Consider the following 13,220-nt stretch of genomic DNA (forward strand, 5'->3'; position numbering starts at 1 on the left):
TCTTCAAACGCGGTTAAAGTAAGAGATGAGCCGGGGCACCGTCGCGCTGGTGAATGATAAGACACTATCACAGAAGAAGTAAAGGGAAATATCGATGCTTGCGTGAACATATTTACTCATGGCGCCTTTTAAACGGAAAACAGATAACCCAACGTCAATCATACTCAGCCGTACAACCTACCTTGCTACGTCCCGCCCACTTCTTCTGTTTGGCCCAATTGCATTGGCTGGTTAATTCACAGTCGCAAATACGACCGTTTTGATTGGAGGAAAGCAGCAATCCGTTGCAAGTAGCTCCGGCAGGGGTGCGCTTGTTTTAAAGATAGGAATGACGTGATAGTACAGTCACAAGATGCTAAAATACATTGAAATGAAAGTTCCGTCTTTTAATTTTCAGGATTTACTTTCTTTTGACAAATGTGTTAAGTCTAATAATCAGTAAAATACATTTTTAATCATAAGTACGGTTTTGATTTTGGTTTGTTCAAAATTTTGGGTCCGACACTTACCGTCATTGGCTATCAATGACGCATTATATTAATAGTCGTCTTGACCTGCTAAATTTAAGCAAACGTGACCTGCTTTAGTGCCGAAGAAACATTCTGGGACAGGAAAGGAGACAAAACACCCTAAGCGAGTTCAGGTGCTTCTGACGAAGCATGACCTAGATAATTCAGAAGCTTTACATAAGCTGCATTATATGTATTATAGCGTTATAATGGTAAATGCCACCCACTGATGAACACTGTGAGATGCAGTTGATGATCTAGCGAGAGGATGATGAGTGAATACCATTTTCTTAAACTGTATCAACATTATATATGCGCAAGAAAGCAGTGTGACAGCTAACGGCTGTAGCTCCGCTACACAGGGTCAGTGAATCGAACTCACCCGTCTTTCTCCTTCATAGGGGGAGCCTGTCAAGTTTGTGTGAAGTTGTGAAAAGTTGTCAAGTCGAAAAAAGACCAGAGAAACTCCTCCCGTCTTCAAATTATGAGCAGTAAGTGAACTTTTTTCAAACTCAGTGGCATGTTGTGAACGAAGCGTTAAGTTAACAGCACAAGTAAAACCGAATTCACATTGGTTGAGATGTATTCACTGTTGAGAGCATGATATTGTATTGTTTAGCTAGCGTCTCAAGCAGTTTTAAAGTGACCCAACTACTTAACTGCTAATTGTCGGTACTTAGCTATCAACGTTTAGCCAACCAAGTAAAGCTAGCTAACTGTTTTAACACTAACTTGTTTTCTTAACTGACAATACCTGCTTACATAACAATTCAACTTTATCTAATTCCCGTGGGCTAGCTATGTAAGGTATATTTATTAGTGCAGTTGAAAGTGTGTCGGTCTCTTTAGCCGATACTTAGCACTTTTTCTTAGTTGTTGTGGTGAGTTCGTGTTAGCTTAGCCAATTGGCTAGCTGGCCCCTTCGAGCACTTGTGGCATGGATTTCCTTGTATTTCTTGTCTCAGTTGCTTTACGTTACCTACCAAACCCCCTCAAGTTTAGTCATTAATGTGATGTCGACTGTGTGTGTGCTGACCCCCCCTTCCCACACCTGAGTTATTGAACGCAACGTCAACCCAGTTTGATGGCTGGTTATTTCATCGTAACTACTTTTAAGAGCAAGTCATTTCACAAAACTCTTCTTCCGCAGATCAGCAGCAGGGTGACATGGCCGCGGTGGAGAGCGGTGGAGGCTTCAGTCAAAAGCGAAACACAAATGCACAAGTAGGTGAACCAGACTTGCGCCTGTTTTGCCAGAGAGGATGACTGTCAGCCGGGAAACATTGACCACACTCCCGACTTATATCCACTATACCGCCGATGTGTCTCCTATTCGTTTATGTTCGATTCTGTAATTCGTTTATGTTCGATTCTGTAATTCATTTTGTGTCGGGACTCGTACGGGTTGTTGATTTTCTCACCAGAGCACATGTCACCGGGGTGGGGAATGGGCAGGTAAATTGCGCCCACACGGGGTGTTCCCGTCAAACCCCGGCACTTCATGTGCATTTCGCTCGGCCCATTTGGCTGGCCCCGGAGGGGGTGGCTAGAGGACTGTGTCAGTTTATAGGGCAAAATAAAGTGTGGGAGGGAGATGGGTGGGTTTGGGGGGAGGGGAAGCCGAGCCCGCCGCTACTTTGGAAAAAATGTGGTCCCTCCCATCCTCTCCCACCCTGCTTCCCCCTGGACCTCTCACTCCAGACCCACTGGAGGAGACTTAGCATCAAAACGCATAGGATTGATGTCATGGGTACTGTTTTGTGAGTGAGACTACACAGCATTTACAAATCCAGTCACACTCTTTTATTCATGTATTTATTTATTTTGTGGAAATCGTTTTTTTTATGTGCTCCTGAATTCATTTTGTGTAGATTCTGGTAGGGACTGACTGATATGGCTTTTTCTGGCTCAGTACCGAGGAGGATTCAGAAGTCTGAAAACCAATATATGGGACCTATACTTTTTTTTATAGTGAAAATGTAACTGTAGTACAATTACTAAATTACTGTTCTTAAATATAATTTTGAGGTATCTTAATTTTCCACTACGTTACACTTCCTCTCCACAAAATGCATTTGATACATTTGGTTTCTAGTTACTTTGATCAGATTATTCACTATTAATTTTGGCATATTATCATTCATATATTGTTGTGTAAAATCATGAGTTGTATATTTCCTAAATAAATTCCTTCTCTCTTCCCTTCATGAATTCTCCTTCTAGGACTCACAGCAGCCATCTCCTCTTGCCTTGTTGGCAGCCACCTGCAGTCGAATTGACACCCCAGGAGAGAATGATTCCCCTTCAGACCAACAGAACCAGCAGCAACAGCTGGACATAAACCAGGGTGTTTTCACCTCCAATGCCAACGGCTGGCAGGTTATCCCGATCAGCGTTCAAACAACCTCAGGCACTAACACCATCACCACTGACTCCTCAGGGGTGATGACAGTAGGAGATGCAGGCAAGAGCAGACAGGTGCTGTCACCATCAATAGCTGTAAGCACTCAGGGACAGCAACAGCAGCCACAGCAATTTGTTGTAGCTCAGGCTCCATCGATGCAGGGTCAGCAGGTTCTTACCACCATATCAGGAATGATGCCCAACATTCAGTACCAGGTTATTCCCCAGTTTCAGACAGTCGATGGCCAGCCACTGCAGTTGGCACACGCTCAGCAAGATTCTGCTGTACCTGCCGCAGCACCAGGACAGCAGTTTCAGATAGTGTCCTCTCCTAACGGCCAGCAGATCATAGCTGCAACCAACAGACCTGGCGCAGCAGGAAACATAATAACGATGCCCAGTCTCCTCCAAGGAGCGATCCCCATTCAAAATATAAGCTTGGGCAATGGTGTATTACAAAACCAGCCCCAGTTTCTGGCAAATATGCCTGTGTCACTCAATGGAAACATCACTTTGTTGCCTGTCAGCACTGGAACAAGCAGCACAGGGGGAGATGCAAATGGTGGAGGTGATACAGGAAACCAACTTCTACAGCAATCACAACATCCAGTGTCTTCTGGGGCCGGCTACATGACCAGTGCGCCCACTGTCACAACGCAGACTTCCACTTCCTATGGAATGACGCAAACTCAGAACAGCAACGGAATGATGACGGGGACATTCCAGCATAATGCAACATCTCTGGGTGTTCCGATACAGCCAGACAACAGAGACGGTCAGCAGCAGCCACAGCAGATCTTGATCCAGCCTCAGCAGGTTATCCAAGGTGGAACGCCCCTCCAGACCATCCAGGCCGGTACTGTCACGACCGCTGGTGGTCAGGTATTTGCTACTCCAACACTCAGCCAGGAAGGGCTTCAAAATCTTCAAATTATGCCAAACACAGGCCCCATCCTCCTGCGCACTGTAGGCCCCAATGGCCAGGTGAGCTGGCAGACCATTCAGATTCAGAATCCGACAGGACCACAGATCACGCTGGCCCCAGTGCAGTCGCTCCCACAACTTGGCCAGGCTCAGGGAGCTGGTGGAGCTGGTGGAGTGTCTGTCAACACAGTGCAGATCCCAGGCATCCAGACCATAAATCTCAACTCGCTTGCAGGCTCTGGGCTGCAGATGCACCAGCTGCAGACCGTTCCCATCGCCATCACCCAAGCAGGTCAGTCAGTAGCCTGCTTCCTAGAGATAGTTGATGTTAAATGTTCAAAAGTATACATAATATTTTTTTCAAAAGTGATATTAACATTCAGTTTAAGTAATCGTTTCAAACATTTTGAGCTGTGAATGACTCGGGAAAACCCAACAGCCTGTGTGTGAAGAAGGAAAGCATTGATACTGAATGATGCAATCTTTATGTAGGACCAGTCATACCCCCAAACAGAAGTGGTTTATGTTATTTGTCTTTTTGCCATTTGTAGTCACTTTTCAGATTTGATGTGAACAGAGGCTGAAATGAACCCTAGATGGTCTTTAGTTTCAGTCATTGAAGGAAAGACAGGTGACCACCACCTAATGTCCTGCTATTACAGTACACTGTAATTGTCCAGAAGTAGACTAGCTGACAGTTGGCCTGAGTAAATGTCCTAAGTATTCCACACAACAAGGTCAACTTGCTGTTTGAGGTTTCTTTTCCTCAAATGTTTGCTCTGAAATGCAAAGTAACTTGTACCTCTGGATTTGAGCTCTTGTCTCTTTGTTGTTCTATACTGGTTTAACCAGTTCAGCTGTCCCACTGTCTCCCGGGGCTCTTTACCACACTGTATGTATTTGTGTTGGATTTCTTTTTCTTTTCTTGATGACACTGTGTTGCTCAGAAGATGGTCACATGTTACAGTACTGTAGTCGTGGGCTGGCCACAGTTTCTGTGTCATTGTAGGGGTGTAACATGACCCCTCCCATCTTACATCAAGCTTTATCATGTCTGACGCCCTCTTCAGTTCTGTTAATGGCAGTCCCTCCCATTAAGTTTATGTGCCTGCTACCCTACATTTGAACACATTCTAATGTTTTGGCTTTGTTTTAAGTGTATGTTGTCCTTCTTTTGAAATCATGTGCTGGTCATAAGCTACCTAATGTAGCCGGCATTGTTTGGACTCCAGCAGGACTGAATGGCGGGCTTTTCAGTGCTGCCTCTAAACTAACATTTACTTTAACATAGTTGTTAAAGCTTTGATGACTTTGATGAGCAGTATTTTAAGTGTCGCTGTCACATCGTTGTGTTTGACATTTTGGAAGGTTTGTACATACAAGAAACCTGAAATATCTCAAATGGATCTCATGAATTTTACATTTATTTATCTTTTATATAATATTTATTTTGCCAGATATATTCTCACTGATATTCTAATCTCTTTTACAAGGGAGCTCTGGCCAAGACATCAGCATAAAAATGTTCACATAAAAGAACAAGCAACAAACTTAAAATAAATAACTATATTTTTATTACAGGAAAGATTATTAAAAAAGTTGATGTATGACTGAAATAGTTGGAGCATGATGTGAACTTAAGTAATTAAATGTTGTTGCCAAAAAAAAAAACTCTTAACTATTTTATAATTTATCTCAGACTTGAGTATTTCTCTTCCATCACTACAGGAGAGCAGACCTTACACACAGGTGGAGAAAGTTTGGATGACAGCACAGCCATGGATGATGAGGATGTAAGTCCACCACCTCAAGGACGACGTAACCGCAGGGAAGCCTGTACCTGTCCTTTCTGCAAGGATGGAGAAGGACGGTATGTCACTGAACCACTTCAGTAGGCCAACACATACACTGATACAGTCCAACTGTTCTGCCATGAATTTCACCTTGACACCTATAGCGTTCAGGTTTTGTTGACACCGTCAGTTGTTACATAAAACTTGAATTTACATAGCTCTGACAAATTTCACCAAATACTGAACTTTATGTTTTGTAAAGATTTAGGTTTTTTATTAACTTGTACTTAAGTTACAAAAATTAAATTTAAGTTATACCCTCAAAACTGTTGAAGAAACATTACATTTAAATTTTTAGCTGATGGTATGTGGTCTCCTCAAAGGGAACCCAGCTGCTCAGTGATTCTTATGGTTTTTTGCATCAAACAGTGACCCAACTAAAAAGAAGCAGCACATATGTCACATCTCTGGCTGTGGGAAGATCTACGGAAAGACATCCCACCTGAGGGCCCACCTCCGTTGGCACACAGGAGAACGACCCTTCGTCTGCGGCTGGTCCTTCTGTGGCAAACGTTTCACCCGTTCAGATGAGCTCCAGCGCCATAAGAGGACACACACAGGTGACAATTTGGATTTCCTTTAGTTAATCTTACATTATAAGGACATTAAATGATTACAAAACATCAAGAATGATCTATTGGACAAATCAAGCAATTTGAATATGTCAGTTGGGTTAGGCACATTGTGCATCTTTTATTTTTGGCTATTTTCTCACATTTTATCGGCCAACCAGGTGAAATTGAATGTAATCATTAGTTGTTGCTTTAGGATTAATTATTCGCTTTAATCTATTAGAAACAAAACATCCCGCATATATTGATTTTTACCACATTCATGATACACTCAAATTGCAGCAAAATGCTTCAGTCTTTAACACTTGGACATTTTTAACAGTGTAGCCAATAGTCGGTTGGAGACAGTAACTGCAGCTATGTTTATACTGATTATTATTTCTCTCCTCCTTTTTAGGTGAGAAAAGGTTTGCCTGCCCAGAGTGTCCCAAGCGCTTCATGCGCAGCGATCACCTCTCCAAGCACATCAAAACCCATTTGAACAAGAAAGCAGTAGCAGTAGCAGCAGCCGTCAGCGTCGGTGGTACCTCGGTCTCAAATGATGCGGCTTCCCCTGTTGCAGTCACAAAAGTCGAACCAGGAACGGTGTCAGCCAGTGACCAGCACACCATTGTCACCATGGAAACCTTATCTGCAGAGAGCATAGCTCGATTAGCCAGCAGTGGGATCAACATGATGCAGGTGGACCTTCACCAAATTAATGGCAACAACTACTGAGGACGGTGGAGGAGCAGGGAGACGGCCTCGGTGGATGTTGCATTTGGACATTTGGGGTTAAAAAGGGCACGTCTGACTGCAGACACAGAACTTCTCAAAGGCTTCAGACAGGAGTGGTGGTCACAGATGCAACACAACGGACACTATTGAATTCGACAACCGAGGCAGGAAAATTAATGTCCATCTTGTATTTAGAAACCTGTGGCATTTAAGGGTTGGAGTTGGATTAAAATGTTAGACTAGAGAAATCATCATGTAAACTTATTTCCCCTGAATGGAAATGGCACTACACTAACATTTGTCCCACACCCAATCAATGATACTGAGATTGCAATACAAAAAACACAGACTAGCACACATGATGCTGAATTGGTGGCAAGTAATCGCTACAAGCGTCTTTAGTAAAGAGATGAAACTACTAAGTCAGACTCTCATCTGTGTTTTCAAAGCTGTGAGCTTTGCTATTTGTCTCTTTTCACCTCAGGTGCGCACTCAAATTGGGCTGCTGTATCTGGCATGTCCCTCAGGCTCACTGGGCCACATTAGCCCATTATTACCCTTAAAACTGCAATTATAACCATCTTTAGCAGTAAATATATCTGCTTCACACAAATCTGTGGTTGCAGTTTTTGGGAAATCCTCAAACTAACAATCCCCAGTGTCATAATGTTTATCTCAGTATCATTGGAATAATATGTTAAGCGTTTTAGGGCAGACCGTTTAGAGGAGAGGTGGAACACATGAGGTCATGACCAGGTCAGAGCCAGAAGCACTAATCAGTGTGAGGATGAAGGTGTGTCAGGGCACTGAAATCCTGAGAATAACTCTTTAACCTCTTATGTAGGTACACACATTCAAGCCATCATGCTTTGATAGGTTTATCATAGCAAAAACGTTTTTTTTTTTTTTTTTGTAAATACTTGTTTTTCTTTTTTTGAGGGGGGGGGTAAATGTAGAGGCCACAGAAATTCTTAGCTTAGGCCGTATCACCGTACACGTTTGCAAGAGATTGCCTTTCAGTTGTATGAACCTCTCATGCACAATCAATCTTAATCTTATGTTATTACTTTTATATATATATATGTAGATGAACTGTGTAAACTTACGAGCCTTTCTGTCATAGAATAATGTATTCTATACAGTCCAGATTTTCCCAGTATGTTTTTTTTCCTGTGGTATACTTATCAACTGAGACTTTGCCTTGCAGTCCCATCAGTTTCTTATTTCTGTGGAAAAGTGTATCTATAGTCATATCTGGTCAGAGTAAAGTATTTTGTAATAATGTCCAGACAGCATAAATATGTAAGCTCAAACCAAAGGTTCATACTCATTTTATAAGCAAAACTAGGAACTCTTTCTTTGGTCCGTGAACTTTCTGAAAATTTTTACTCTTGTAATACGTATGTTAAAGTTCTAACTGGAAAAGATCCAGCTTGAGGCAAACCTCGGATGCACACCCCTTTTGTTGTCCAAATAAATAATTTGCTAAATGTATTGACGGTCAAAGATTTTCTTCTTTTGAAATTCTCTTTGCTTTGGAATTATGCTCTATTTGAGAAACATTTGTAACTTGTAAAATGTATGTTTAAAAACTCCTTTGAATCTATAGAACAAGTTCAATGGACAACAAGTGCTCTTATTTTTGTTTTCCTTCTGCCCCGTTTTAAATAAGGGATTTTATATTGTGTGTGTGTGTATACAACTACTGCAAATGCCAACAGCTGGATTAAAATTATAAATACACTTTGTCTCATTTCTTTGTTTGTGTTATTAAAACTCCTTTATTCATTTAAAAACACAAGTGGTGAGAGACTTACAAGAACTAAAACAAAGCCCTAAAACTTCAACACAGAAAACAGAACAGTTTGAACAATTGCCCCCCCTGGTGTTGGCATCACATTTCTACATCCTTGTCCTCATTCTTCAGTTTGTTGCGGAGGCTGTAAAGACAGAAATAATACATTATAGATGTTTGTCACTTCCAACACACACAGATGGATAAACAATTTGAATCATGTGCTGGTTTTGTCCTTTTGCCCCCTTAGTTAGACCTGAAGGAGCTATTTGTAAACACAGGTTTATCTTTCATTTAAAAAAAAGAAAATATGTAAATTGTATGTTTGTTACATTAGCCAGCAACTTGTGAACACCCGAGTTTAACACAATTAAATCATATGGTGTTACTCCCCACCTGCTGAGGTAGGAGTGGACATCAGAGAAGCCATGGTACTGAGCCAGGGGGAACAGTATGCCAGTCGGGCAGCGGCCATCGCGTGCGCGGCAGAAGCTGCAGTTGCAAATGCCACGACACGGGGGGCACTTCCACTCCTGAAGAGATCAACAAATGGTTAAAAACTGCTTGTAATAAAAACAAAACTTTACAGCTCAAGTGAGAGATTTATGCCTCTAGGCTGCTTACTTAAAAAAGTACTAACGTATCACACAGAAATGCAAGTTTAGCAAATACTCCTCCCACTTAACGAAGAGTTTATAGTCACTTGTTTTAAATCTTCTGTATTGGACTATATTTACTTCTCTCTATGAACAATCATTCACGCTTTCTGTTCACACCAAAGCAATATATGTACTTGTGATGAGACTTGGATATGAATTAACATTCAATAAATGAAAAGGACCCAGTTTATACATGCTGCCTAGGCAACCCATGGAAGATTAAGATTTAGATGGCAAGTACAAATAGTTATAATTCAGCCAAAGTCAATACATTAAGTCACAGGGTGTGTTTTCAGGTCTGCATGTCAAGTCCACATGTTCATAATGAATCTTCTGTGCATCTGCACAGGTGTAGAGTGTTGTTGCTGGCCTGACCGGATCAAGCAGTGCTTTTCTGACATCCTCTCCGTATCTGTTCCTCAGACAAGGCCCACAGAACTGACCCTGAATCCCCCGACAGTCCTCACTGCGGCAGCACGTCTTTGTGTCAACAGTTTTCTGACGGCACTGATGACACGTGGAGCCCTGAAAATACACAAAGAAACCTCAACAACCAAGATGGTGGACATGTACATGGACCATTTTTGTTGTTTTAGGCTTCAGTAACTGAGATACTGCAACCTGATGAACTGAGAGTTGCTTTTAATTATCAGCACACTTAACCAAAGCTGCCACAGTGATTTTGCTTCTGATTTGGCAGTAAACTAACATCTTAACCCAAATATCTCACTGAAAAAGAAGTGCAGGTAGTCCAGCAGAGAACTCACTGTGACACTGTTGTAGACTTTATCAGTCATGTTGTCAGCAACCAGCTCAATCTCATCCTCTGTGATGTCATCCACTGGACGGATTAAATGAGGTTTGCTCTGATTAGGCCGTGGTGCACCCCGGCGCCGAGGGGCTCGGCGTACCTGGAATACAAAGATGAAAATAATGATTTGCTTAGCTACGGTCTTTACACAGACACAGATTAAGTTAGCAAATATCAGACCGGCACAAAGCCTATTGCATGATAACCTCCCCCATTATACAGTATGTATTAGGAAAACAAAATGGATGAAAAAAATAGGGTTTTAACTCAGATTATTCAGCCAGCTGGGCTTCATCTTCATGTTTGAAATGTGAACTCTGGTGGACATAAATATAGGCTATTTCTTAATTGGTGGGGGAAACATTTCAAACACCATAGTTCACCCACTTAAATGTATCTTTCCTGTCAAAAGCACAGTCTGTCAGATGTATTCAAGTGACAATGAATGGACAAATCAATACAGGTACTGGTCCTGATTTATATAATACACCAACCACACAAAACAATTTTGAAGAGATGGGCTTATGTTTATTTTACCAATCTTTTTAAAATTACTCATATTATTCAGCCCACTCAGTTGTGAAAAATGTTTTCGGTTTTACAATTTGTTGCACTACACAATAATACTCAAATGTCAAATTCCTGATTCTCTAGCTTGAAATCTACTTAAACTAAAACTTGAGTGATTAAAGCGAAATATAAAGATGCACAGAACAATTTATATAGTGGTGTAAGAAAAAAAAAAACACTAGATATCTGACAGAAAATGTTGAACCATTTTATAATAAAACTTACCTCCACCAGCTCCTCCTCCAAGCTGAGCTCCACTTCTTCCTCCTTTGGGGTTGAATCATCAACTCCCCCCATAGAGCGAGTGTGTCTGCGAGATGCACGGTCAGGGTTCCTCCTGAGCTCTCCTCCAACACCAGAGCGTGGCGGTCGCTGCAAGTAATGTTGGATAAAAATCAACTCATCACATACTGTAGGTCTATGTAGAAATAGTACTATTAAGAGATCTACTGTATTACGAGGAGAAGGAAGAGGATGGTGACCACCTTGTTGCTGACTGCTGTTTCACCTTTTGAGGAATCTTAATCTAAATCTCTGTCCACCATCCTTCCTGTTAAATATTAACAATAACTCTCTGGATTTTGCATATTCACTCACAGAACTTCTCTCTTTTGTCTTCAGTTTGCCTGCTTGTTTTTTCAGAAGCCCTGCTCCTCCCGGCATCTTCTGCAGGTCCGCCATCAACTGGGCCAACTGTTAGAAAACAGGGAGGATAAACCGCATTAGAGACCCTTGGCAACTCTGCTAGCACAATTTGTGGAATTTTTCAGTGTCAACAGCCCATAATTTTTGTTGTTTAGGCTGGCAGCAATGTGTACTCATAAAACACAACATTCAAATACATTTTTAAAGAAAAATAAAAATCAACTATTTTGATGATCAATTTCACATTTAAGTCATTTTTCAAGCAAAAAGTCTAAACACTTTCTGGTTCCAGCTTCTTAAATGTAAAGATTTACTGCGCTTCTTTGTCATTGTTGATGGTAAATGAGGAGTCTTTAAGTTTTAGAGTGGTTTGTTGGACAAAAGAAGACATTTGAAGACATCGCTTTGTGATAAGCATTTTTCATAATTTGCTGACATTATATAGGCTGAACAATTACTTGATGAACCATGAAAATAACTGGTGGATAAACTGTGATGAAAATAATATTTAGTTGCAGTCCTCATAATCAGGTGTGCCTTGGAATGTTATTATTATAACATAGCCACAGCAGCAACCTTACAGTAAGCAAGGAGGAGTAGAAATCTAACAGAATTATAAAAGATAAGAATATATGGAAATCTAAAGCAGTATTAGGGCACAGCCACAGTGTCAGTGCCTCAGTTTACAAACAGTGCCATACTCATTCTGGTTCTGTTTTACCATTGCTTTGTTAGCCTTGATGTTCTCTTGTCGCTTGACCAGGAAAGTCTTTGCTTCATCCTCTGCTGAGTCAGATTCACACTCTTCAGAGGGAGATGGCCGAGCCACTGCTGTCTCTTCACCTTCATCTTCAAATTTAACACGTCTCGTCTTCTTTGCTTGACTGATATCTCTTGCTCTCTTAACCCCTCTCTTTTGGGGCTTCTGTTCTTCCTCTTCTGCTTCTGCCTCTGCCTCCTCCATCCCTTCCTCCTCCTCTTCAATGGACTGCTGGGTGGAGGAGGCAGAGCGGAGAGCCACCCTCAGGCTGAAGGAGCGGGCACCAACAGGTTTTTTGGATGTGGTTTTCTCTTTCTTGAGGGAAATTTCAGGCTGAGCTTCATCCTCTTGTTTGACATCTGAACTCTGGTGGACATAAATATAGGCGATTTCTTAAATGGCTGGTGAAACATTTCTAACACCATAGTTCACACATTAAAATGTATCTTTCCAGTTAAAGGCATCAGAAAATAAAAAGCATAGTCTGTCAGATGCATTCAAGTGACAATGAATGGACAAATCCATACAGGTAATGTCCTTTGTAAAATACACCAACCCAACAAAACAATTTTGAAGAGATGGGCTTGTGTTTATTTTACTAATCTTTTTAAATTTACTCGCCTTATTGCCATGGTCGCTGATGTCATTGTCAGTAAATCCATAAAACGTTTGCTCATTGTCAGAGTCATTAGCAAAAACATCAGCTAATGCTAACGTTGGCCCTTTTCTGACAGATTGCATCCCTAAAACCTCTGCCTGAAGAGAGATACACAACAAACTTAGCTTAACATGTAATTGAATTCACGTGTTCTACGTCTTTTACCCTAATAGATGAGTCAAATCAAGTAACTTTACCATTTTATGCTTTAAGACTGTGGACTGCCTAATCCACTATCTTCTCAAATCTGACTAGCTAGTTTAGCTAGGCCCGCCCATTGCGCAGGTATCTGTCCAATTAATCTGATTGACCGTTGGGGTGCGCCTGTTTTGATTTTGAGGGCA

At 41.4% G+C, this 13,220-nt stretch overlaps 2 protein-coding genes across 4 annotated transcripts; one reads left to right on the forward strand and one right to left on the reverse strand.

Moving 5' to 3' along the window:
- sp1 (sp1 transcription factor) lies at positions 1-8,721 on the forward strand. Its single transcript, XM_037100830.1, has 7 exons — positions 1-18; positions 911-1,000; positions 1,660-1,733; positions 2,733-4,128; positions 5,565-5,706; positions 6,059-6,249; positions 6,659-8,721. The coding sequence occupies exons 2-7, from the start codon at positions 994-996 to the stop codon at positions 6,976-6,978; spliced, it is 2,130 nt and encodes a 709-aa protein (XP_036956725.1). The 5' UTR covers positions 1-18; positions 911-993; the 3' UTR covers positions 6,979-8,721.
- Positions 8,722-8,731: 10 nt separating this feature from the next.
- LOC119020992 (cell division cycle-associated protein 7-like) lies at positions 8,732-13,216 on the reverse strand. 3 transcript variants are annotated; one of them, XM_037100841.1, is made up of 9 exons: positions 13,074-13,216; positions 12,840-12,974; positions 12,180-12,584; positions 11,411-11,506; positions 11,039-11,185; positions 10,200-10,343; positions 9,808-9,957; positions 9,170-9,306; positions 8,732-8,918 (listed from the first exon to the last, which is right to left on the reverse strand). In XM_037100841.1, the coding sequence occupies exons 1-9, from the start codon at positions 13,074-13,076 to the stop codon at positions 8,873-8,875; spliced, it is 1,263 nt and encodes a 420-aa protein (XP_036956736.1). In that variant the 5' UTR covers positions 13,077-13,216; the 3' UTR covers positions 8,732-8,872. The 3 variants fall into 3 exon arrangements, with proteins under 3 accessions (XP_036956736.1, XP_036956737.1, XP_036956738.1); XM_037100843.1 differs by having other exon boundaries at positions 8,740-8,918; positions 9,876-9,957; XM_037100842.1 differs by lacking the exon at positions 12,840-12,974 and having other exon boundaries at positions 8,736-8,918; positions 13,074-13,210.
- Between the last annotated feature and the right edge of the window lie 4 nt (positions 13,217-13,220).

The sequence above is a fragment of the Acanthopagrus latus genome, chromosome 6 (assembly GCF_904848185.1).
Source record: "Acanthopagrus latus isolate v.2019 chromosome 6, fAcaLat1.1, whole genome shotgun sequence".
NCBI lineage: Eukaryota > Metazoa > Chordata > Actinopteri > Spariformes > Sparidae > Acanthopagrus > Acanthopagrus latus.

What these genes read in the sequence shown, in the direction of transcription:
- sp1 (XM_037100830.1), top strand. An exon ending in AGCGAAACACAAATGCACAA is followed by an intron (nt 1,734 to 2,732) that starts GTAGGTGAACCA and finishes TTCTCCTTCTAG; the next exon opens with GACTCACAGCAGCCATCTCC. An exon ending in CCATAAGAGGACACACACAG is followed by an intron (nt 6,250 to 6,658) that starts GTGACAATTTGG and finishes CCTCCTTTTTAG; the next exon opens with GTGAGAAAAGGTTTGCCTGC.
- LOC119020992 (XM_037100841.1), bottom strand. An exon ending in AGACAAAAGAGAGAAGTTCT is followed by an intron (nt 11,186 to 11,410) that starts GTGAGTGAATAT and finishes CATTACTTGCAG; the next exon opens with CGACCGCCACGCTCTGGTGT. An exon ending in GTCCACTCCTACCTCAGCAG is followed by an intron (nt 8,919 to 9,169) that starts GTGGGGAGTAAC and finishes CTGTCTTTACAG; the next exon opens with CCTCCGCAACAAACTGAAGA.